Raw genomic sequence first — 25145 nt, forward strand, 5'->3', positions numbered from 1 at the left:
TGACGAGTGTGATTCTATGATATTGCAACGCTGCTCTCGTGTGGTCAAAGTTGTGCATTACATCATAAGTCTGGAGAGTAATAGTGTTGTGGCCTCCGACCCTTTGAGATAATAATTAGCCAAAATAACTTCCTGGAGCTCAGGCTATGCAAAAGGGCGGAAAGATAAGACGTCTGACCATGTTTTTGATATAATTGCTCTTCAACTTTAATTGCTATAATTATCAACTATAATTGCTATTCAACAAAGTGTGTGCTTTGTCTTCACAATTCAAGACACCTGAAGAAATGCAGTGTCGTGTTTGCGGTTATAAAATACTAAATTGTGGCTATAATTTGTAGCCAGTAGATTTCTAACTAAAATTAGAAGAACACCTCAGGCATGACATCAGTAGGTCAAATTGAGAATAGAATTGTACAGCACATGTAACATTTGCACATTATACATTCATACATATATTCTGTCATTTTACACTTATAAACAAAATACACAGCGTCAGAGAGAAAAAGATTACAAGATTATAAGATTAAGATAACGTTTTACTTTCATACATATATTCTGTCATTTTACATTTATAAAAAAATACACAGCGTCAGATAGAAAAAGATTATATGATCATATGTTCAGAATTGCCAGATGCAAGAACATTCAACATTGCCATGTTCTGTGGCATAATAAAGAGCTCTGTATAAATCAAATTCATTATTATCCATCCAACCATTTTCTATTTATTTATTTTTTTATTATTGCATCAACAACAAATACACTGAAATGCTGCATAAATGTCTCTTTTTTTTATATATATAATTAAAATTACATACAAAAAAGGTTAGCCAGTCAAGGTGATCAGCTTTTCACAGGGACACACCCAAATATGATCAAAATATGTTCTGGCCTGCCTTGACTGAGATAAGCATGACACCTAACCTCACTTCATTCCAATTATCTCCAGGCTACCGTTCTGTTGTGGTGAATAGTTGTGATTTTGATACATTGGTTCAGTTGTCTGTTAAAAAAAAAAACATATGCACAAAAACAAAATATCCCTGACTGCAGTGTGTGCGGACATGACAGTACCGTGGTTCTCAAGAACGCTGAAGGTGACACCACTCTGACATTCAGTAACCTATTGCTGCCAAGAGTCACGTGCAATCACATAATGACACATACAGTACAGCTTTACTGATAACTGGTTCCTTGAACTGTGTAGGCTCCAAAACAAATATCATTTATATTAGAAAAAAAAAAACGCAAGCCACATATATGTCTGTGTAAATAAATGAGACTATATATTGTGCAGTAGAGAAGGACAGTATCTGATCCATATCTAAACAGCAGCAACATAGATGCAAACATAGATTCTATCTTGAGCACTAAATTATATGTCCACATCGCTCCCATGTTGAATGTGGAAACATTTAGTTTGAAGGAGAGAAATGGCTGGCTTTGAGTTTACCACCATGAATGAATAATGAACTAAAAAATATATATGTTGTGACTGCCAAAAATGGTTGTTAAACCGATCCGAAGCACCCGATATAAAAATAAAATTAGCTCAATTTATTTACATTAAAATCATTTATTAGCTAATTAGCCAATGAATGATCTTTACCTTCCGGATTATTTATCATCAAAGTGTAAAAAACATTGACAGCCGCAAACAATACAATAAAAGTGAGCGAGAGGACTACTTGGGACACATTTTAACCATACTTTCTGTATGTCTCACCACCAGACAAACTATTCAGCACATAGAAAATTGCTATTGTTTATTTACATTCAAACTTGTAGCAAACGTCAGTGATGTCACGTATGCTGTGATTGTCAAATTCTTATGATTTCATTTCACTTAAATTGCTTGGCAAATAACATATATGCTCCTGGCATCCTCTGGTTGCTGGAGAATTAAGTCTTCCTCCTCTTTGATCTAATCATAGCTTCTCATTTAATAGCCAACAAAGGGGAGAAACTGCATTATTATCCAAATTGTTGTGTATTATGTTCCAGCACTTGGTAAAGGTCATTGTGAAATTGTCCTAGAAATTGTGTTGCGTTAACAGAACTGCCACATAGAATATGGCGAACGCTCCGGGCCATGGCGCTCATGCGACGTCTAACGTACGTATGACTTGGATATCTAGCGTAGGATGACCTATGTAGGGACGATCGTGTGTGTGACGTCATACGCACTTCTCGCGTCGTATCGCGAGTTATCATCCGAATAAATCCGCAACGCGGCTTTCCAATCGGCCATTTCGTCGGTACAGGCCACAGCCGTAAAGGGCAACGGGGAAATCCGCAACATACTGATTATCTGAAAGGCACATCAAGAACATCGCACCATGAATGAGACAGCTATCTCTTTTGCCAAGGATTTCTTGGCCGGTGGCATCTCCGCCGCCATCTCCAAAACAGCCGTCGCACCCATTGAAAGAGTGAAGCTTCTCCTTCAGGTAAAAACGGCTTACGGAAAAATGCAGCTTTTTTTACTCTCGCTCGCTCGCTCGCTAGCTTTTAGCTTGTGTCAACTTGCTCAATGCGGCAGAGAGCGTTTCTCGGCGGTATACGGTTGACAACTCAGAGTTTGTCTCCAGTAGACCACTCTACTGCTGATGTGATGTTTTCTAAATATTTGAATGGCCAGATTTGTGGTTTAAAAATGTAAGGTCATCACGAGATTGGGAATGACCTACACGAGCCGGCGGCTAATGCTAGCGCCCCCTCCATGTTAACCTTAGCCGGCGTTGCTAACAAAGGACAAACAGTCTATTCGGGACACAATGTACTAAAGTCACAACGAATACAACGAAATGTAAATTCTTTACGTTTTGTTTCGCCGTGTGTTGGTCGGACATTTTGTACGTTTTCTGTGTGTATGCTCATGCGGAAGACTACTTATGAAATGGCTGTTAGTTCTCTGTTTAATACTCTTTCGACCGGGACAAGTTTTGCATTATTTTATTAACGTAATTTTTTTTTTACGAATCACAAACCACCAACAGTCATTTGTTCGCTTATTTAAATTTATACTCATACCGTTTTAGCCTTATGGTACTCTAAATTCAAGTCCTTAAATTGCTTTTGGGCTGATAGTAATTATTTGAAAGATGTCAAAAGTTGAGATTTAACAGGTATCAAGGTCATAACCTTGTCATTTTAAGTTCTCCTCGCTTAATTGGCTTTACTGTTACATAACTGATGTCTTTCGCTTTCACTCTATCCTCATCCCAGGTGCAACATGCCAGCAAGCAGATCACAGCAGATATGCAGTATAAGGGAATTATGGACTGCGTCGTCCGTATCCCCAAGGAGCAGGGCTTCCTTTCCTTCTGGAGAGGTAACCTTGCCAATGTCATCAGGTATTTCCCCACCCAGGCCCTCAACTTCGCCTTCAAGGACAAGTACAAGAAGATCTTTCTGGATGGCGTGGACAAGCGCGCCCAGTTCTGGAGGTATTTTGCCGGCAACCTGGCATCGGGCGGCGCCGCCGGAGCCACCTCCCTGTGCTTCGTGTACCCCCTCGACTTCGCCCGTACCCGTCTGGCCGCTGATGTCGGAAAGGCCGGCGCTGCAAGAGAGTTCAATGGTCTGGGCGACTGCCTGGTCAAGATCACCAAGTCCGACGGTATTCGTGGCTTGTATCAGGGCTTCAACGTGTCCGTGCAGGGTATCATCATCTACAGGGCCGCCTACTTTGGCATGTATGACACCGCTAAGGGTAGGTGTGAACTTTTTGGGGAGCCATTCTCCATTTTCTGTGAAATGAAAGGCTCTGTGACTTACACATGGTGTGTTGTTCACAGGCATGTTGCCTGACCCCAAGAACACTTCCATCTTGGTGAGCTGGATGATTGCCCAGAGTGTGACAGCCGTCGCCGGCCTGACCTCCTACCCCTTTGACACTGTCCGTAGACGTATGATGATGCAGTCTGGACGCAAAGGAGGTGAGTTAATTAACATTCAGAGGGTCTGAAGTAGATCATCTCTGGCCCGACCGACTTTAACGTGTACTTCCTTCTACCCGCTCAGCTGACATCATGTACAGCGGCACTATCGACTGCTGGCGTAAGATCGCTCGCGACGAGGGCGGCAAGGCCTTCTTCAAGGGTGCGTGGTCCAACGTGCTGCGAGGCATGGGCGGCGCCTTCGTGCTGGTGTTGTACGATGAGCTGAAGAAAGTCCTCTAAAAAAAAAAAAAGTCACGTTGTCACCTCACTGTCCAATTTGGCTAAATGTAATAACTTTCCATCTCTTATGGACTCAGCATTCTGCCTTATTTATGGGAACAAAACGATAGTGTCCTCTCCACTTAGCTGTGGGTAATGGCTGTAAGTTGTGCATCTTGATTTTAAACGTTCCGCACCACCCTCTTTACCAGTGTCATTCCGCAACAAGTATGGTACCGTTCTGTCATTCACTAGGTTTGTATGGTCCCAAATTGAATAAATCCATTCTGGGGAACAAACTACACAAATGATGTTCACTTTCTTCCTCCACTGTTGTAGCATGAGTACACTGGATCATGAAAAAGTGGATTACACCCAACTGCTATATTTACACGTGCTTATCTCCCCTTGAGCCTTCCCCTAAGTGGTCACTGCTAGGCTTACTGCTAGATACAGTACAGTAGAACCTTGTAACTTATTTCTTCATTTTGAAACTGTTCAACAAAAACACATGGTTGTAAGCAGGCAAGATTTATTCTAGCTTTTTGTTTTGGCTGAAACTTCACAAAAATCAGCAGTGCCAATTTGGTTAACTGTAGGTTCCACCAGTAAATGATTTACCTTATTTTACATTTCAGTGGTTTATTGGAACATTAAAGTCAAGTTTCTCATACAAATCTGTGTATTTTTTTTTGGTTGGCATGGATAGCTTCAACTAGTTATTGAAATGAATGCTGACCGAGTAATGTAAAGACTTCTTGATCATTGCTGGGAAGGAAATAAAGCATTAGTCGTGAAACGTTTCTGAAATGAGTACGTTCCCGGAACCTAACGTTAGATGGCGACAAAGTACAACATGACGTTCCGAAATAAGAATTTGTAATGACGTATTAAACATTCGTGAACCGTTTCTGAAAGTAGCTGCCTCCCCGGAACGAAACACTAGAGGGCGACAAAGCACAACAAATGAGCCTTTGACGTTCCAAAATAAGAATTGCTAATGCATTAAACATTCGTGTAACGTTTCTGAAATTAGAATCAGTTCTCAGAACAGAACACTTGGGGGCGACAAAGCACAACAAATGAGCCTTTCGCAATCGTTTAATGCAGAGGAGCAAAGATAAGAATTGTGCATTCCAATTCTTTTAAGTGAACTGAATCTTTAGAATCAGCTCACTTAAAAGACTCGTTCAAACGAATCGTTCAAAAAAATCGTGATCACACTGATCCTTTAAAAAAAATATATATATATATAAAGCAAATAATCAAAAATCATGGTCAACGCTTCACGGAAAATGAAAAGTGCCACACCCGCCCTCACCCCCACTTTCTGATTGGCTGTTTGATCTGTGACGTCACTCGGACACTCTATTAGGTACGCCGCCATTTTCAGGTGTACCTAGTCACAGGCCACTTCATTAGGGAAAAATCATGGTCAAAGCTTGAATGAAAGTGAAAAGTGCCACACCCGCCCTCACCCCCACTTTCTGATTGGCTGGTTGATCTGTGACGTCACTACGAGACTCTATTAGGTACACTGCCATTTTCAGGTGTTCCTAATCTCAGGCCACTTCATTAGGGAAAAATCATGGTCAAAGCTTAAATGAAAGTGAAAAGTGCCACACCCGCCCTCACCCCCACTTTCTGATTGGCTGTTTGATCTGTGACGTCACTCGGACACTCTATTAGGTACACCGCCATTTTCAGGTGTACCTAATCACAGGCCACTTCATTAGGGAAAAATCAGGGTCAAAACTTAAATGAAAGTGAAAAGTGCCACACCCAAACAACCCCCCACTCTCTGATTGGCTGGTTGATCTGTGACGTCACACGGACACAGGTGTACCTAATCACTTCATTAGGGAAAAAGTTTAAGTGAAAGTGAAAAGTGCCACACCCGCCCTCACCCCCACTTTCTGATTGGCTGTTTGATCTGTGACGTCACTAGGACACTCTATTAGGTACACCGCCATTTTTAGGTGTACCTAATCACAGGCCACTTCATTAGGGAAAAATCATGGTCAAAATTTAAATGAAAGTGAAAAGTGCCACACCCAAACAACCCCCCACTCTCTGATTGGCTGGTTGATCTGTGACGTCACACGGACACAGGTGTACCTAATCACTTCATTAGGGAAAAAGTTTAAGTGAAAGTGAAAAGTGCCACACCCGCCCTCACCCCCACTTTCTGATTGGCTGTTTGATCTGTGACGTCACTAGGACACTCTATTAGGTACACCGCCATTTTCAGGTGTACCTAATCACAGGCCACTTCATTAGGGAAAAATCAGGGTCAAAATTTAAATGAAAGTGAAAAGTGCCACACCCAAACAACCCCCCACTCTCTGATTGGCTGGTTGATCTGTGACGTCACTCGGACACTCTATTAGGTACACCGCCATTTTCAGGTGTACCTAATCACAGGCCACTTCATTAGGGAAAAATCAGGGTCAAAACTTAAATGAAAGTGAAAAGTGCCACACCCGCCCTCACCCCCACTTTCTGATTGGCTGTTTGATCTGTGACGTCACTAGGACACTGTATTAGGTACACCGCCATTTTCAGGTGTTCCTAATCACAGGCCACTTCATTAGGGAAAAAGCTTAATTGAAAGTGAAAAGTGCCGCACCCGCCCTCACCCCCACTTTCTGATTGGCTGTTTGATCTGTGACGTCACTTAGTCACTCCATTAGGTAGGCCGCCATTTTTAGGTGTACCTCATCACAGGCCACTTTCTTAAGTCCTTCTCTGACGGCCGCTTCGTGAAGCTGGACGACCACCCGCTGTGCCAGACGGACTTAAACTTGCGTCAAGGCACTTTGTGGGCCGCTACATCTCAGCTCTGGACAAAAAGTTTCATCCGGAGCACTTTGTGTGCGTTTTTTTTGTCTGCGGCAGCTCAGCCAGGGAATCTTTCAGGAGCACGAAGGCTGACCGTACGGTTGACCCCTCCCAATGTTTCTCGTTGGACCTTCAGTGGTGGTTTTGTGTAAAACAGGGATCTCAAACGCAATTTACCCAGGGGTCGCTGGAGGTAGAGGCAGGTGTTTCACAAGAAAAGCACTTAAAAACACGGCAATGTTATCAAAGGTCTATTTTTTTTTTAAAGGTGAATAAATCAATCAATAAATAATACACAAGAAAAAATCAGTAATAAATAATAAATAAATTGAAACTAATATAAATAATAATGCAGTAGATATACGAGACTGAAGAAATGACATAGTTGCTGACGAGTGAAATGTAACTATTATTCAGATTCAAATGTCTGTATTCACAATCAATACGTTTTTATTCAATTTCTTCGCCTTGACACGTAATTTCTCCAGGAATAGTGTGTATTGATGTTGCCAAACTACTATTAAACTTGTGTGACAGTTGATGTTAAAAAGAAAAGTTTATTACTGTTATTACCCCCTCATTTGTCATCAAAGTTAAGAGTGTTAAAAGTCTCTTTTGATCACCCGGTTTCTATTTCCATCATATCCTATGGGGAAAACTAACCCGAATGGATTGTGTTTGACTTTCCTATTTGCGGCGTATTTGTGGTTTGTGAGAATTGCTGGGAAATAAAAAGGCAGACAAAACATTGTGTGAAGTACAGGAAAGTACTAGTTTTTATTCCTTCATAATCAAACTTCACAAACAGCTTGAACTTGTACAATACCTCAGAGAGTGAAAATTACAAAAAAAGTGCTGGTAACATTTACAAAAATCATCCTTACTTAGCAACAATCAGTTTATTCTTCCACACTTTTTTTAGTCTTTTGTATTAAGGCTTAATACTTCTGTATAAAGTATATGCAAGATAAGTCTTCACAGTTTTTCGAAAAAAGTCACAATATTGTGTAACATAATGAAGCTTTTACGGCTATTTTCTTTATAATAACGAATACACATCACTGGTAAATATATGTGAAATACAGGGCTTATCGTAAAATGGCAAGTTATGATACTGGTTGCTGAGATAAATGGATTCCACACACTAGTTATAGGAAAGTTTGCGAGAACTGAAGCAGGAGGAGGAAAAGAATAAAAATCATAAGTGTCAACAGTTGGGGAGATCGCCTCCAAACTTTGGCACATCCCACGAATGAGCAAGTCGCACAAATATGAGATTCCAAATGAAAGAAGAGCTAAACTGGCATAAAGTGAAAACATGCTGTGTAGTAAGGTGCTAAATTAGAGATATTACATTGCCAGCATTTTTTTTTCTATTAAAAAAAAAAAAAAAAAAAATCATTATTCTTTTGTTTTCCCCACATGGACTGACATGAATAAGGTGCATTTTAAGACTCAACACATGTACGCTTTTTTTTTTTTATTAGTTGTTGACAAAAATATGTAATAAATACAAGTTAAAATAAAATTAAATTGACCAAGAGTCTTGAGGCGACCTCATGCTTTCCCGTGGATTGAAAAAAAAAGAATGCTTAATTCTCTTATTGTGGCATGTGAACATAAAAGCAGTATTGTAGTTATTGTGTTGCCTGTTTTTTTTTTTTTTTAATATATATCACAACTTTTTTTTTTCAATTTTTTCTCAATTTCTTTTCTTTTTTTTTTTTTACAATTGAAACTAACAAACCAGATGACTAAAGGAGATGGAATCAAAAGCCGAGATATATTCACACGATCCTCAAGAAGCTGCACTGGGTTTGTTTACAGGTCGACGGATGGGCCAAATTACCCTCATGCATACTGTACGGTTTAAAGTGACGCAACAAGCTCGCTTTAAATAGTCTACATCACAAAACAAAAAGCAATTTGGTTTTTAGTGCAAACACAATTGGCTGGCTTCAGCTTCTCAATAATAACGAGATTACAAGAAGGCACGTACTTATGCTTCCTCGAACACGCAACATATTCAGACAAACCGCGACACCAGACAAAGCGGTGGGAACAGGAAGGAAAGCTACTTTGCCGCATATGATGGTGACTTTTTTCTCTCTCTCTCTCTTTTTTTTTTTTTTTTTTTTTACACTAAACAATAATTTATGTCAAGGTCAGACCTTGAATTTGATGGTGGGACAGAAAAAGGAGATTTGGTGGATGCAGTCAAATGAAGTTTATATCACAAAAAGGTGCATTTCATTTTTGGAACGTTCTAGATTAAAAAAAAATAAAAAAACCACTCAAAATGACCAAATAATCAACATTTTAGTTTGTTCACACGATAATAGTTGATGAAGACTCAGAATGGATCCCCTCCCTCATTAGCCTAACCTATCTCATTTACCTCACTTCTGCTTTGACTTGTCTACATAAGCAAAGCCGGAAGGAAACTTGAATGCCCCTCAAAAGCGGAAAACATCAACGTGTGCCACGACGGACGCCAACAAACAACTATGGTTTTGACAAGTTGTTTAGTGAATCATATTGCTTTTTGATAGAAGACCAAAATGAGTCTTTAGTGCAAATTTTTTTTTCTGGCTTGAGAAAGTGAAACAATGAGAAAATTGGTTTATTATCGGCTTAACCATAGCAAGAAGGCGTCCAATCTGGAATATCCCTTTATGATGTCTTACCCTAACCCAGTGGACTAAGGAGGGGTATTATCATTAGTATTCGTCAAAAAAAATACACATATGAACAATTGATCTAAAAAAAAAAAAAAAAAAAGTTCTGAACTCCTATTTCTAAGCCAACCGGTGCACTTCATTTGGACTCAACAGCTATGCAACAAGCAATTCCGCACAATCAATAGAATTTTACCAATCAACAAATGAATTGATTATTATGCCTTGGCAAGCAACGATTGGGAAGAGCGGGTCACCTACGTGGGTATACACCCCCTCTTCACCCTAACAAAACGAAATGTCTTGACATCTCAAAAATTAGCCCCCCCCTTCCCATTTCCTGTGCAGTCATGTCTGTCAAATACATCTCTCAGCTTGGAAATGTTGGAAAACTCACTCCAGTCCAGTGTTTGACAAATCATTATATTTAAAAAAAAAGAAAAAAAAGAAAAAAAAGAACGTCCATGCACATACTGAAAAATTCTCCCCTATTTCAGAACAGCAGTCAAAACATTTCAAACAAGTTTGTTTCATAACGATAATAATAAAGTATAAACTTGGAGGATAAATTACCAAAAACTAAAGTCGAAAACACATTACTTACTGCAGCATATATCTCAGGGTTGTTTAGTTTGATGTCATCTTTAACTACCGTTTACTACAACAGCTCCACTTCTGACAAGGTTTTTTTTTTTCCAAGGGGGTTACTGGGTGAGTTTAGAAGATAGCAAGAGGATTGAGGCAGAAACAAAATATACACACAAGCAACATTTGAGTTTACATAAAAAGCATGCCATCCACAAAAAAAGATAACGCGGCAACAAAAAGCCAGATAACCAAAAGAAAAGACGAGAAAGTGCCCGGCTTGTAAATTCAAGCAATTTGTCGTTACGCCAATTACCGCAATTCAATTACCTATTTTGAGAGCACATAATGAAATAATATATTCTCGAATCTTGACAAGAATCTCTGAAAACAAAATTAAGGATGACGCTTTGTTGTTACAAAAGTCTCATAATGATGACAATTTTGGAGCACATTTATATCGAATTTTTCTTTGCTGCTCCAGTGAGCATAATGATATTTCACGTGTGGTTATTCTCTCAGTTTTTGGCTTCATAACTTACAAATATGTGCAAACTTAACATCTTGGTCCATATCAAGTACAAATGGCTAAACGTCTTCAAAAAGTTGTGATGTTAGTTTTGTTGTTGCAGGGATAGCCTTTATAATGTGTAAATCCGATATTTAAAGGAAAAAAGCTAAGAACAGCGAGTACATTTTAAAAATGCAATCTATTAAATGTAAAGTAAGGTAAAGGTGAATTTCAGGGGTCATCGATGAGTTCAAGGTGGGGATGACACATGTTCAAAGTTTGTTTGTTTGTGGAAGAATGAACGCGGTTTTACTGAAACAAATATCAATGGGTGTGCATTTTGGAGTAGATTTATAGGATTACCTAATTAAAAAAAAATTTTTTTTTGCCCTTACCCTAATCCTAGCCCTACAAATGAAGACAAGCAAAACCCTACAAATAAACATTAAGATTTCTGGTAATTTTTTTTGCCCTTACCCTAATCCTAGCCCTACAAATGAAGACAAGCAAAACACTACAAATAAACATTTAAGCTTTCTGCTTTTAAAACAAAAAGCAAAAACAACATGAAGAAAACAACCCCTTTTTCTCCAAAACAATCTCAACCCTTCTTTGGTTTGTGTGAACTAACTAGTTCCGTTTTTTCCTCACCAAATGGACTTCAGAAAATAAATACGGCTCCATTGATTACTTTAAGTCTTGATGACGTCGGTTTTTAATGTTTGTCGTTGAGGCCAAATATTTAAATGTGTTGTCGTGCATGTTGTCTAAAGAAGTGGTCTAGCAAGAGCTTTGTGATTTTGTGTCCCAAAAAAAAGGCAAATTAAATGAAATACTGATTTTTTTTTTTGTTGAAGGGGAACACTGACTGGAATGTTCTGGATTGAACGGGAATGCAACAGAGTTGAAAAAAAATGGCCATAAGCAGTGATTCTCAAACTGGAGTATCATTGGTATCATGTGGGCTTCCTCTAGTGGTAAGCGATGGAAGTTTCAACCTTAAAATAAATTTTCCTTCCCCTGACCCTACACATCTTAACACATACAGTTTAGTTGTATTAAAATTTAAATGCACAATGCATTTTTTTGAATCTACATGTTTTCAAATATTTATTTTGGTACAATTTTTTAATTTACCATTTTTGTGCAATCCATCTGAACTGAACCATTATTTAAATACAGATTTATTAATGTCCAAACTGCATAATCTTTTAATTCCCAACCAGAGAAATCATCACAGGTGCAGAGGGAAATGATCCAATGTCATTTTATCTGTCCCAAAATAATTGTTAAAAAATATTTTTCATTTGAATAAAATCAGACCGGACCATCATTATTTCAATGTTCATTTTTTGGGGGGATGAAAATTATAATAATAGATGTTATAACGCAGTTTGAGAACCACTGTGCAAGATTTTTAAGAGGACGAAATTATACAGTAGACTTGTACTGACACGACAGGGGGCAGCTTAAAAAAAAAATGCAATAGTGTTGTGTAATAATGGAGAAAAACGGTCATCGGGAATATAATTGTGGGTGGATGTAGACTGTGTGTGTGATTGATGGGTGGATGACAGGGACAAGTTATCACATTGCCTATACTGGTTTAGAATATCAATGAAACTAAGCCTTCCCCCCCAAAAATATGTTTATAATCATAGCTGTTTTCTCCTAGTTAAAACTATGAACGATGGAGGACTTAAAGAATCAAAGTAAAGGCAATCACTTTATTTGGTTTCACCTTGGGGATGTCTTGATTTTCAGAACTAATTTAGAAGGTAAGTACCCAATTAGGAATTTTGCCAAAGTTACCATAGTTAGGCTGTTAAATTTTCAAGGACTTTGTCCTCATAGGACAATTCTTCTTTTTTTTTTTCTTTTTTTTTTTTTTTCTGTGCAGCCTTAATAGTCCTTTGTACTAATTGACAATAGTAGTTTTAATGTGAAGTGTTCCCACCCCGCTAAAATTTTCAATTTGGCACGTTGACCAGGCTGGAGAATGAAAGTGTGGTAATGAGTCCACAGGGGACACAATAATGAGCCGGTCCAAAACCTTTCATCTCGCAGCCACACCGTCATCGCCATCCGAAAACTTCATGTCTGACACAAAGCGCTTTTAGAGACCTTTGTGCAATAATCCTGTGTTGTGTTCACTCAATTTTCTAATCTGATTACAAGACTTTACCGCCAAAGAGGGGTTATAAAAATAAAAATAAATTGCTAGTTTCTTTTTGCACGTGGCCCCATTGTACGGCTGTATGAAGGCAGGAAGTTAAAACATTCGTTAATACGAGATGAGAAAATTTAGCATCGGGTAAACATATCCAACTGCTAATCTACTGAGGATGCCGTGTTCACAATTTGACATTTACCCAAAACTACTTCGAAAGCTGCATTAAAAAAAAAAAAAATCGCTGACGGGACAAGCTGAAAGTCACAGCACCTTACATTCATGCAGCGTCTTCTATTGATGGCCAAACCGCATTGCCTTCTCGCGACAAATGTGAACAACGTGCAAGAAGAAAACAGTCATTAAAGATTTGTAAGTGACTGTGCATCTTTGATATCTCTGAATCCTCCATATAGCGTACATGGGAAGAAAAAAAAAACCACGCCTGCTTTTACTGTATATGTATGTATAGAACATTTCAGGTATTTTAAAGGGTTCGGATGCATTCACAACCACCTGGTTTTATTTGTATAAATACTGTCGTATATTTTTAACTAAATAGACCATTGTGAATATATTGTATTTGTGCAATGTAGGAGAGAAAAACTATGAAAATTCTGTATAGTTGCTGACTGTACTGCTAGGCACTTGATAGGCATATTTCCAATATCCCGCAAGGAGAAATGCATTCAACTGTGTGGAGAGATGATTTCTTTTTTTTTTTATATACATTTTATATATTTATATATAAATATCTTTACCAGAAGTTATCTGTTTCACACTGATGTGTGCTGTAGAAGAGCAATTAAAAAGCTGTTACGTATAATCTGAGTGGTTTTATTCTGAACTGTGACTTAATTCAAGATCGAACAAAGAAAAACTGATGGAGACGGACACTACTATGAACCCTCACCATTCCTGTCCTGTATTTTCACCTCGATGCAAAGCCTATACTGTACGCGTATCTATAATACACTGTGAAAGAAATGACTTCATTACTTGACTACCCTCGAACCAGCTAGATGAAATCTAAATGTATGTATAAACAACACCACCGTACTGTGTGATCACCAGATGATGAACTAAAGAAGTACTGTGAAGAAATGAAGAATCAAATGTACGGCTAGAAAGACATAACAACATATTGTAGACCCCAAATCTCTATACTAAGATAAATAAAACATGTCATATGATTGGCAAACACAACACAAACAGCTGTGAGATTGGTATCCAGCATTCAATAGGGTTTGTTTTGGAAAATAAGACAACGTTTTGACCAAAAAAAAAAGGAAAATCTCCCTAAGCTGAAAGTACAAGAAATGCGAAAAGGACCTTCTTTCCGAAAAAGGGGCTGCAATCTTTTAAACCATTTTTACAATTTTTCTTTACAATACCCGAGAAAAGACTGTGAAGCACCACCCACAAGTATCTGAAGCTGAATAAAGAATATACTGTCTTGTATAAGTATGGACAGTGAAAGGAAGCTAATGCACACCAGGGAGAAGAAGAAGAAGAAGAAGAAGAAGAAGAAGAAGGCTCAGTTCCTTCCAATCTTATCATACAACAAGTCAACTGATGATGGGATAAGTTATTAGCACTCATCCGGAGAGATTGGCTACTTGTTATTCCAGAAAACCACCACCACTACCACCACCACCACCACAACAACAACAACAACAACATAAAAATGATAGCAAGACACTCTTATAGTGTAATTTTGAAATGAAATATTGTCCAAAGCCAACGACAAGCTACTTAACCTACTATTTAGACCATTGATACCACAAAGCTGGTTGTACTCATCTAGCTACAGTCTATAGTGCATTGGATATATGTGATTACACAAACTATGCAAAAAGCGGGTGCCGTGAAGGAATGCTAAATCACTGAATACGTACATTACACGCAAACATGTCTGCCTCTGCGCTGAAAAGTTAGTTTGGCAGTGTTGGTGCTCGGCTGACAAAACACCGTAAGCTGTGTGCCCGAAAAATGTGGCAATACTGTTGGAAAAGAGAACTCGGCAGTTTGCTTACATAGACTATTTAGTGCATTGTCTGTTAAGGCAAGAGATGACCCTCCACGTGCTGTGTCAAGACAAATAGCACTAGCACTAGCATGCAGCACATTTGCCATCCTGGCAGCGACAGCTACAAAACAGAGACGGCACACCATTTATTCGATTTGACTGTTTTTTTGTTTTTTTTTTAGGCCAATACGCAAATGAGACGAGGAAATGTGAAATAAATGTTCACACGGTTTGGAGAAACTACAACAGAATCTCAGTCACGGTTGGATGACTCATGATTTCTTGCGAGCCCAAAAGGTTTGGTGAGGAGTCGCTCCTCGTCTCGTACCTGCGCTGCATATTGCAAAGGAAGCCCTACAAGGTCAAGATAGTTTGCTTCTCAACAGTTTGATTCGGCTTAAAAAGCACACAGACAGACGACACCCACTAAAGGAAGGAAAGGACACGACGGTGCACAACCCACAGACACATACAGTATTATCAAAGAAGCTGCATTCCATCACCGATCCACGCCCACCCAAAATTTGTACTAGGACATGGATATCATCTATGTAACACGCACACACACGCACACACACACACAATAATAAATCATCATTATTATTATTATTATTCATAGCGTGATAATGGCTGTTATTATCACTGCCACCGAGTCTGACAGAAGTTGTCGTGATTATTACTGTCTTACTACTGTTTCACTGTTTGGTTCTCAGGAAAATTCTATCTTTTAAAGAAATGCAACTGAATTATTGAATTGCAGGGAAGTGACTCCATAAAACATTACCTTAAAAAAAAAAAAAAAAAAAAAAAAAAAAAAGATCAAACATAGATGCGCACACATCATGTTACACATTTAAATAAATGCTTGCATCGGCACAAGTACTGTACTGTACAAACAGTATACGGATTGATATACTGTCGGTGACTGCGAGCAATAACAAGAGCCGAGAACCGCTCGATTACTTTCAAATTGAAACAAAGCTATGCTAACACGTGAACTCTATAACCAAATGTTAGATTTTTTTTGGTTTAAAAAAATCCTCTTTTCTAAAACTATATCTCTGTTAACAGTAGTGCACTTATTGGTTTAAGCAGTGCAACATATATGCAACAAAATAACGCAGTCCACTTATCAAGATTATTTTTTTTTTTTTCTTCGAAAAAGCTGTCTTTTCTGACTTTAAAATTGAATCAACAAAAAAATCATAGTTCATTTGATGAATATGATTAAATATTAAGCACAGGCATTTTAAGAAAATGTGCAAAATTGCACCTTTTTGTCTGGGTTTATTTTATATCTGCTGCACTGTGAGCAACATAACTACAAAAGTTTGCTCACGCAAAGGAGCAAATCCTTCACAATGCAATTGTGTGTTTTTATTCTTTTGTGTATACTACAGAACACATATACAGTGTGCATATATATATATATGCACACGTACACACACACACTGTAAATAGTCTGTGTGTTTATGAGTTGGTGCATCTGTGTGTCCTATTTGTTGAAAATATTGAAATCCAAATATCAGCTTACAGTGCTGTCATGATGCATGGATTTTTTCTTTTAGAAAAACTGGAATGTATACTATTATGTAAAAGTTCATCCACAATTTGTTGAGTGTGCATGTAATATATATATATATATATATATATATATATATATATATATATATATATATATATATATATATATATATATATATATATATATATATATATATTGTGTGGGAGAGCTACTTGTTTTCCTCCTATCTTTCCTTTCAGGACGCGGCAGTCTGTTTGAGTGAGTGCCGTATGGTTATGAACAGGTTCTATCCTACAATCAGACGGCAACTATTTCAAAAACTAATTGGGACTGCAATTAAATGTTTCTCTTTTTAGCGCTGTTCAAATCCACAGTCAACCTCTGATACATAAACTGAGTGAAAAGAAAATGAAAAACCACGTAGGATAATCAATAACAACAATAGTATGAGATAAATCTTGTTTTAAAATCTACAGGAGTCTGATTTAAGTGGCGGAGCAGCAAATACGAAGGATGGAGTTTCGTCTCGTATTCTGAGCTGCTCGAACTGTAAATGGAAAAAGGCTAAGAATGAAAATGGTATTAAAAAGGAGGAGGAAAAAAAATTGCTCTCTTTTTATGATTGTTGTAACCTTGACTAACAGTCTTTTAGGAGATTAGTGGCAGTGTATGCAAATGAGTTCAGAAAAACATTATTTTTTTCAGATTTTTTTTTTTTCACTTTGTCTCATCAACACAGTTTAATTTAGTCAACTAAATCATCAAAAATGCATGGACAGTTACAAAACATACGAAATATTATTCCCGCCATCTTTGATGGGAAGTGATTGAAATTTGTACCTTAACAGCTGCATTATAATCTCTTAATACCATAGGAATAAATAAAACCCAGTGTCAAATTTACTTTTTCTTTTTCAATTGTCTTTAGAAGGCAATCTTGTGACTGTCAGTATTTTAGAGGGAATATGTAGCCCGACCCAGATGATTTTTTTTTTTTTTTCTTGTTGTTATTGTTGTTGTAAATTATACCACAGTAAGTTTGGACATCTCTCGTTTCCAAACAGGTCAGTATGGGTTCACAACTGCCATTTTAAATGGCATTTCTCTCTCACACACGTACACACAAACCCTCCACACACACATACACACACTGGGAAACATGCAGATCCACACACAACGCACACTTATAATCGCTCAGATAGATCTACACTAAAGGTGTGTTTGTGTGTATGTTTCTTTCGTAGGCCTTTCGGTAGTGTTCAACACATAAATCAGTATTTTAGGAAATCATACATTTAGAGGCCTGTAGTTAGGATCCATCCAGTAGATCAATATCAAACTACTAAGCCTTAAGGCCACCATCTTTTTTGTTTATTTAGAATAACAAAAAAGAAAATCTGTTTGTATTTTGTTTTTTTTTTGGGAAACTTAATGTGCCAGTGTCTATACTCATTACTCTCCATACCTCAAAAGAAGAAAAGGAAAATCTAGTGCCATTTTGTTTGTCATTCTTTTGGAGTAGTTTATCGAGTTGTACTTATCCGTCAGAGACATGCATTCGCATGTGGTCGTTGAAGTGCTCCATTTGGTCGAACTTGACGGGGCAGACGGAACACATGTAGGTGGTCCCGTCTTGGCAGCTGGCCTCCGCCGCCACGCCCACTCCCGTCGGGACCCCGGGCCCTTCTCCCGCTCCTCCGCTCACGGGCATGGCGAGGGCCACCACCCCGGCGCCGGGCTCGGCCATGGGGAGGGGAATGGGGATGGAGACGGGTATGGAGACGGGGCCGGGGGTGCCGGCGGGGCCCGTCAGCCCGGCCAGGGCGCTGCCCGTGCTGTGCAAGGCCATGTGGCGCTCCAGCAGGGTCTTGTGGGAGAACTTCTTCTTGCAGATGACACACTCGTAGGACTTCTCGCCACGGTGCAGCCGCATGTGGACGTTGAGAGAGCTCTTCTGGGTGAAGCGCTTGTTGCAGATGCTGCACTGGTAGGCTCGCACCCCTGTGTGGGTCACCATGTGCTTGATTAAGTAATCCTTCAGGGAGAAGGAGCGCCAGCAGATGCTGCACTGGTGAGGCTTCTCTCCTGCGTGGGCATGAAGGACAGAGACACAATTATACACTGAATGCTCACCCAGAAGCATCAAAAAAACATTTGACCATATTCTCATCAGCAGAGAGATAAACACAACTCATGAGTGTAAAAATATTTCCCCTTTCCTTATTCGAAGCTGAAGCTGCTCCATCTGTTAACGAAACGCACGTGGAAGCCAACACTGGTCGGTCATTTACGCAAATCTGCAACAGTGTGCATGTACTCGGCACCGGAAGCCAAACAGAAGGTGTCCAGTCCCCATTTCATTAAAGAATATGAGCTCGTCAGCAAGCTGACAATTCAAAGTTAATGCTCCTGCTGACTTCATCTAGTGGACGCCTCAAGGCCACTGGTGGGGAAGCATTAAAACGGGCTTTGTGTCTGGCTAGAGAGACATTTATGTCTAGACTTACTTTATCTAAATTGAAATTATGAGCATTCTAAATTTTATATTAACGGCTCCTGTCAGATATAACACACATTTTACACAAGGAGACGTGTCAATATTCCAATCACTCATTTTCCCTAGATGACTGTATAAATGTACTGTGGATGGAGTGTGCAGGCAGACGTTTGTCAGCAACAACAAGTACTCAAGCATAGTATTTAGTATTCTTTTTTTTTTTTTTTTAAATTAAATACTGATTGCCCTGGCACGAATACTGTCTGAAATTTGAGGGTTGAAATTTATGGGCAGTCTGGAGCCCGGAGCTGATTCATTTCAAGATGGACTGAGGCAATGTGACTTACCAGTATGCACAAACATGTGTTTGACGTAGTTCTGTTTTGCAGTAAAGGTTTTACAGCAGAGAGTGCATGCATAGGGTTTCTTCTCCCCCTGACCCATTGCCTGCTGCTGCTGCTGCTGGGATGGCGTCGGGGGCACGGCCATGGCGTTGGGGAATGATGGTATGGCAGGGGGCGGCACCGTCACAAACTGGGCCTGCTGCTGGCCCGGAAGGTAAATGAAAGACTTGCTGTCTCTGGTCGGCTGCGGGGGGAAGAGCGTGGGCAAGAAGGTGCTCCCGGCGCCCAACACTTGGGAATTGCTGGTCACGGCGTGCGGCATTCGGAGATTGCTGGTGTGTGACTCCACCTGCCGCAGGTAGTGCGGTGTGCTGGCCAGGGATTGGGACATGATGGCGTTGGCCAGGGGATGCATCATGGTACTGTCACTAGTGCTGTGGCTCTGGTCGCCCTCGTCGGGCTCCTGCGCTTGCTCCGGGGACGAGTCGTTGACCTCGATCTGCACCGGCCCGCCTTCCCCGTGTGGGCCTTCGCCGCCCCCCTCCCGGTTGAAGCTCAGGTAGGGCTGCTGATCCATGGCGTCTGGTTCGGTACTGACGCCCGAGTCAAAACTTTCCACCTTGGACTCGCTCACCACGCTCTCGGTGTGGTCGTTCTCCACCTGGCAGTCCCCTACGTTGTTGAAGCAGTCGTACTCTTCTTCGGCCTCCTGCTTGATGTGCATGCCACCTGTTTGTAGGCGTACCGGTCGGGGCTGCTTGCGGCAGTGCGTGGTGGACTCGGCCGTGGAGATGAAGCGCTCCACCGGTTGGCTTCGGTCCTGGATGCGGTTCATCCAGGGAGGATCTTGCGACTGCTGGTCTTTCTGAGCGCCGGCACTCGGATCGTAATTGCTCGTCAAGGGGTTGATGTAAAGTGAGCGCTCGCGAGTGCCGTTGGAGAGGCCGGAGTAGGAGTAGAGCGACGTGTACGCTCGATCCGCGTTTTGCTGGGTTGACGTTTGCATACAGCCCGACTCGGCGTCGCTGCTCGGGCCGGACGTGGCCGACTCGGGCGTGCCGCGGGGGGTGTCCTGACCCGAGTCTCCCGGTATGACGGGGAAGCCTCCCGGGCCGGCCAGGCCCACATTCTGGGACACGATGCGAGTGCACTCATCGATGACCGTCTTGATCTGCAAGATGCTGGCGGCAGTTAGGATCTGCAGGGCCTCCGACTGAGACACTCGCAGAATCCCGCTGTACATAAAGTCAATCAACTTTTGGATGGATTGCACCGAGACCACCGAGGGGATCTCAATGTCGCTGTAGCCCAAAAGTAGCTTGTCCTGAAAGAAGGGGCTTCCAGCGGCCAGCACGCAGCGGTGAGCTCGCAGCATACTTCCATGGATCCGAACAGTCACATCACAAAAGTGCCCACGGTTGCGCTGCTCGTTCAGGGTCTCAAGTACAGAATTGCTGAAGTTGTGGAGATTGATGTTATGAATGCGCTCGGTCATCCCCTTGCAACTGATGTGACCTGAAAAGCAGGGCAGCAACACACCTCATTTAGAGAGACGCTGCATTATTTAGCCGCGTTAGTCACACCGCACTTGCCCCGTGTGTGCTGTTACGATATTGGAATTGCTAATTGCAATAAGAAGCCGTCTTTAGTGCCATTCTCGCACGCGTGATTTAAAAACGGACAAAAACTCTGGGGGCCAGAAAATCTAACCTTTGTTTGAACACATGAAAGCATTTTTTTTTTATGTATCATTAAATTACTAAGGCTTAAAAAAACAAACAAAAAAAAAACATCAATTATTCATCCATTACATATGAAATTGGTGTAAATTTCTATAGCATTTTAAAAAGGCTACATTTAAATTACATTATTAGTATTGTGCATATTCACTCAAAATATTAGTTCGTATAATGCAAGAGAAATAACGTATTTTTTTCTTCTAATGGATAATACTGCTTGACTAATTGATAAACACTGATGCGTACACCACTCAAAGCGTTAAACCAATATCTCTCTGACCATGTTGATTAAAAATCTTAATCTTGTAAAAACTGACGTTTTAATTCATTTTAAATCTCATTACACTGAAAAAGTATGATAATATAATAGTAATAATAATACAATAATATTAGTGATGATGATGAAATAATAATAATTATTATTATTATGTATATGCAACCCAATGTATATGCAATAATGCATCTGACTGAACCTTTATCTTCATTTCACAGTGCAATGAACAAAAAAATGTGTACATTTAATCAAGTTTATTTTCTCTTGGATCCAGATATATGTTTTTAATTTGATGCATGTACAGTGAATATTTTATTTCGTGCAATTATTTGACAGAATAAAATGGAGTCAATTCAACACTTTTTTTTTCAGTGAAGATTTTTTTGGCGTGTGTGTGAGAGACGCTCCTTTAATCGCCAGTGGGTGGCGCACAGGGCTCAGAGGACAAGCAGACTCTTTTGTTGGTCATGTGCTCGCTATGATGGTGCTTTTAAACTCAAGATACACTGAATGTGCCGCCGTAGATCAGTGTGTTTAGATTATTAATCTTGATGCGTTTGGTTTAGTTTTTTCTCCAAAGTTTAGCTACTAAATAAGAGAATCGTAGTTTTAAATTACAAGTGAATTACTTTCAATTTGCTCTTTTACACTACTTTATATAGAGTATACATTTAATTCATTATCACGAGGGAGCTGGGGCATATAAAAAAAAATACCCCAAAAAAAAGAGCATAATGCATAATTTAATTCACAAACGCTGGCCCCACGCGAATAAGTGCAAATGTATATTTAAAGCTAGTTGGCTTATTACCCTGTGAGCAAAGGGTAAAAATGATTATGAAATATATTTCGAGTCAAACAGACTGAAAAACCAAGCATGGTCACAGTGAGCCAAGGCAAATAGCTTTTGAGAAATGCTTCAAATTTCAACTTGCGCATCGGTACATGATAGATGTGAAATTAAAAAGTGTAAAGCATATAATCATAATGTAATAGCCCTAATATTCCCATATCCTGAATCCAAATGAAACGGTATTTCCAAAAAGATAGTAGTATTATGCATAACACAGTTGAATATGAAAACGAGGGACTCACAGTTAGATGACGTGCGGCTGGTGATGAAGTGCGGGTCAAGCTTCAGTTTGCTGGTGGAGATGGCTGAACAGAGGCCGGGCACTAGGCAAGGCTGTCAGTCCTCTCTTCCCAAATCATGTGTTGCTCTGCCAAAGTGTTTGCAGGGGAGAGAAGAAGGAAAAAAGACAAAGACAAATCTTTAGATCACATCGATATTGCCACTCCCTCGACGGACCCGAAGCAACACGAATGTCTACCTCCGACATGCTGCAACAGATGTGTGAAGAGTTTTCAATGCCAAATTAAAACAAAAAACAAAAATGGACTGTCCTGTGTACAATTCGGCAACAGGGTAAAAATTACATCGGAGATAGCTAGTCTCTCAGCAGTTATCTGAGTCACTGGGCAACAAAACCACACCCTTAAAAAAAACGATCTTGATTCCACATTAATTAATGCACTCAGTGTGTGTATGTGTGTGTGTGTGTGTGTGTGCGCGTGTGCGTAAGTATAAGTGAGTGTGTGTGCGCGCGAGCGCTATTTTCTCATCTCCAACAGCTCAAACAAGACAAAGACGTCCCGCAGTTCTAACAAGTTGTAATAATAAAAAATGAATCCCAATATTAAACACACAAGACATTCATTGCAAAACACAAGCCCGCCATTCAACACCATTAAGCATGTGACAAGCTACTTTTGGTGATGGTTAGGCAAGTATTTATCCAGCAACTTTAATACCGTATATAGAGGGCAGTCTGCAGAAAGTTAAATTAAACTAGCCAAGATTTCCCAGAAAAAATCTGAACCAATGTGGTGTCATTTCAGGTCACTAACACTCGGGGGGGGGAAATAATCTGGCACAGTGTGAAATTTCCTTTTGGTGTCCCAATCAGATTTCCAACACGAAAAAGTGCCTATTTCCAGTCATTTGGGGAATGGCGGTAAAAGCAGCTCTTGAATACATTTGTCGGTTAAAACCTGCAGATTAAAAGTGTATCTGACCTTCACTCAAGTGACCTCTGGTATTCTCCCCTTCCCTCCAACTGAGCTAGGCCAGAACATGTCAGATCTCTTTGTGATTTGTGTCAAAGAACTGGGAATGAAAACCTGAAAGAGTAAATGTATTTACTTGCTGTTGGTGTTTCATTTTTATCGGAATCATTTTATGTCAAATTGTGATTTTGCAAGTACAACCCGCTTTGTTGGCACACAAAGAAATGGCTTTGAATTTTAAGTACAAAATATCAGTACGGCAAATGAAACAGCAGAAGTCAAGCTGAACTCTCTAAGTCTGTTATAAGTTGAACAGTCAAAAATTTAGGCCAAAAATGTATGACTGTCCTCAGGGCAGTTTGTAGTCCAAAATGGGTAATTCTGGTATCATCTGCATTAAATGGAAATAGATAACTTTGAAGAGATTTCCCATGGCAGCATGCAAATGTTGGAACGGAACTGGGCCAAGCACAAAACCCTGAGGAGCCCCACCCCGCAAAAGATACGGACAAGGCGATCCAACAGAAAACAGAGGTAAGAATATGAAGCATTGAAAAGACACACCTATTGCCTTGAGCAGAACCTAAGGAGCAACAATGTCAACCTAAGCAGGTGAGTATCAGAAAGGAGACTCGCTAAATAAGCAGAACGTAACAATTAAAAAAAGAATGGCCAGGCTAAGGCCAAACGTGTGAGCATATTTCGAGAGACCTCACAACAGAACCAAACTCTCCTATAAGTGCAACTTGTGTTCTCAGATAACCCGTCTCGCCGCCTCATTCTATTTGACTTTGTCAAATTTGAAACTGAATAACATCCATGCATCTGCCAAAATTCTATTTGCCATCACCATAGCAAATATTATTTGTCAGGTTTGCCTGTTGCCAGGGGCGCTACAGTTAGGCAAAGCAAACAACATACTGTACATATATCTGCCTTTCTGGCTGCCCTGGTTAACGCCGACATGGAAATCCACCTGCCTTAGGGGTAGACTCAAGTGAACGCTGCCAAAAAAGGGGTGTAGGCCAAAGGAGGCAGGCTCCACTTGCCCGGACTGCCACTCACAACAGTGATTCCATTTTAGCCATGACACAGTGGGTGAGCAGCAGCCAGCGCCTACCTGCAGTGAATTCTAATCAGCCCAGGGGTCTGCCTCGCGCCCCCCTCCCCTACCTCCAGTACCCTGCCTCACACTAAAGGGCCTGATGATCCTTCAAAATTAATTAGATCCTGGTAGGTGGCAGCCATTTTCTTCCCACATCCGCACGCTCCACCAAAAATCCAAATTTCTCCCAAATCCAACCAAATCTGAGCCCCCACTCCTCAGCCCCTCGCACTGATCTCTTTCTCTGTATCGCTACCTGTTTCCTGTTTCATCATCCACCTCGCCGCCTTCCCCCTCCATCTGTCTGTCTCCCTGTCTGAAACAATCACCCACCACTCCTCTCCTCTCCTTTCCCCAGCTCCCCACCCCGCCCCTCGCCTCGCCGCCTGCCTCCATGCTCCGAGCTCTGTGTCTGCCTCTGTGGAGTTTGCTGTCAATAAATCCCCAGAGGTCAGTTTGTCTACTGGAAATCAGACACAATGCTTCAGACCGCCAATGCGAGGCATGCTCTGCTGCAACCGCCACAACAAAGACTGAGGAGGGCTCAGGGGTGGAGAGGAGGTAGTTTGGAAATGGCGGAGGGGGGGTGGGGGGGATGCAGGGGTCCAAAAAAT

The 25145-nt window shown here is 40.5% G+C and overlaps 2 protein-coding genes across 4 annotated transcripts in view; one reads left to right on the forward strand and one right to left on the reverse strand.

Moving 5' to 3' along the window:
• The first annotated feature begins 2232 nt into the window (after positions 1-2232).
• Positions 2233-4474, forward strand: LOC147043533 (ADP/ATP translocase 2). The gene is made up of 4 exons (XM_085936081.1): positions 2233-2453; positions 3232-3718; positions 3804-3944; positions 4030-4474. Exons 1-4 carry the CDS (start codon positions 2343-2345, stop codon positions 4185-4187), a joined length of 897 nt encoding a protein of 298 aa, XP_085792207.1. The 5' UTR covers positions 2233-2342; the 3' UTR covers positions 4188-4474.
• A 4178-nt stretch (positions 4475-8652) lies between these two features.
• The window catches only part of zbtb20 (zinc finger and BTB domain containing 20), a 29378-nt gene continuing 12885 nt past the window's right edge, over positions 8653-25145 (reverse strand). For 2 of the 3 annotated variants that reach the window (XM_085935115.1, XM_085935116.1), the window contains exons 2-4: positions 22455-22579; positions 19350-20861; positions 8653-18590 (exon numbers count right to left, since the gene is read on the reverse strand). In XM_085935115.1, coding sequence (XP_085791241.1) covers positions 18043-18590; positions 19350-20841 — 2040 coding nt within the window. In that variant the 5' untranslated portion in view covers positions 20842-20861; positions 22455-22579 and the 3' untranslated portion in view covers positions 8653-18042. Of the gene's footprint in view, positions 18591-19349; positions 20862-22454; positions 22580-22690; positions 25061-25145 lie in introns of those variants that run through there. The other variant, XM_085935117.1, reaches the window with a different exon arrangement.

This window comes from Syngnathus leptorhynchus, chromosome 17 (genome assembly GCF_054491065.1).
Source record: "Syngnathus leptorhynchus isolate UIUO chromosome 17, UIUO_Slep, whole genome shotgun sequence".
NCBI lineage: Eukaryota > Metazoa > Chordata > Actinopteri > Syngnathiformes > Syngnathidae > Syngnathus > Syngnathus leptorhynchus.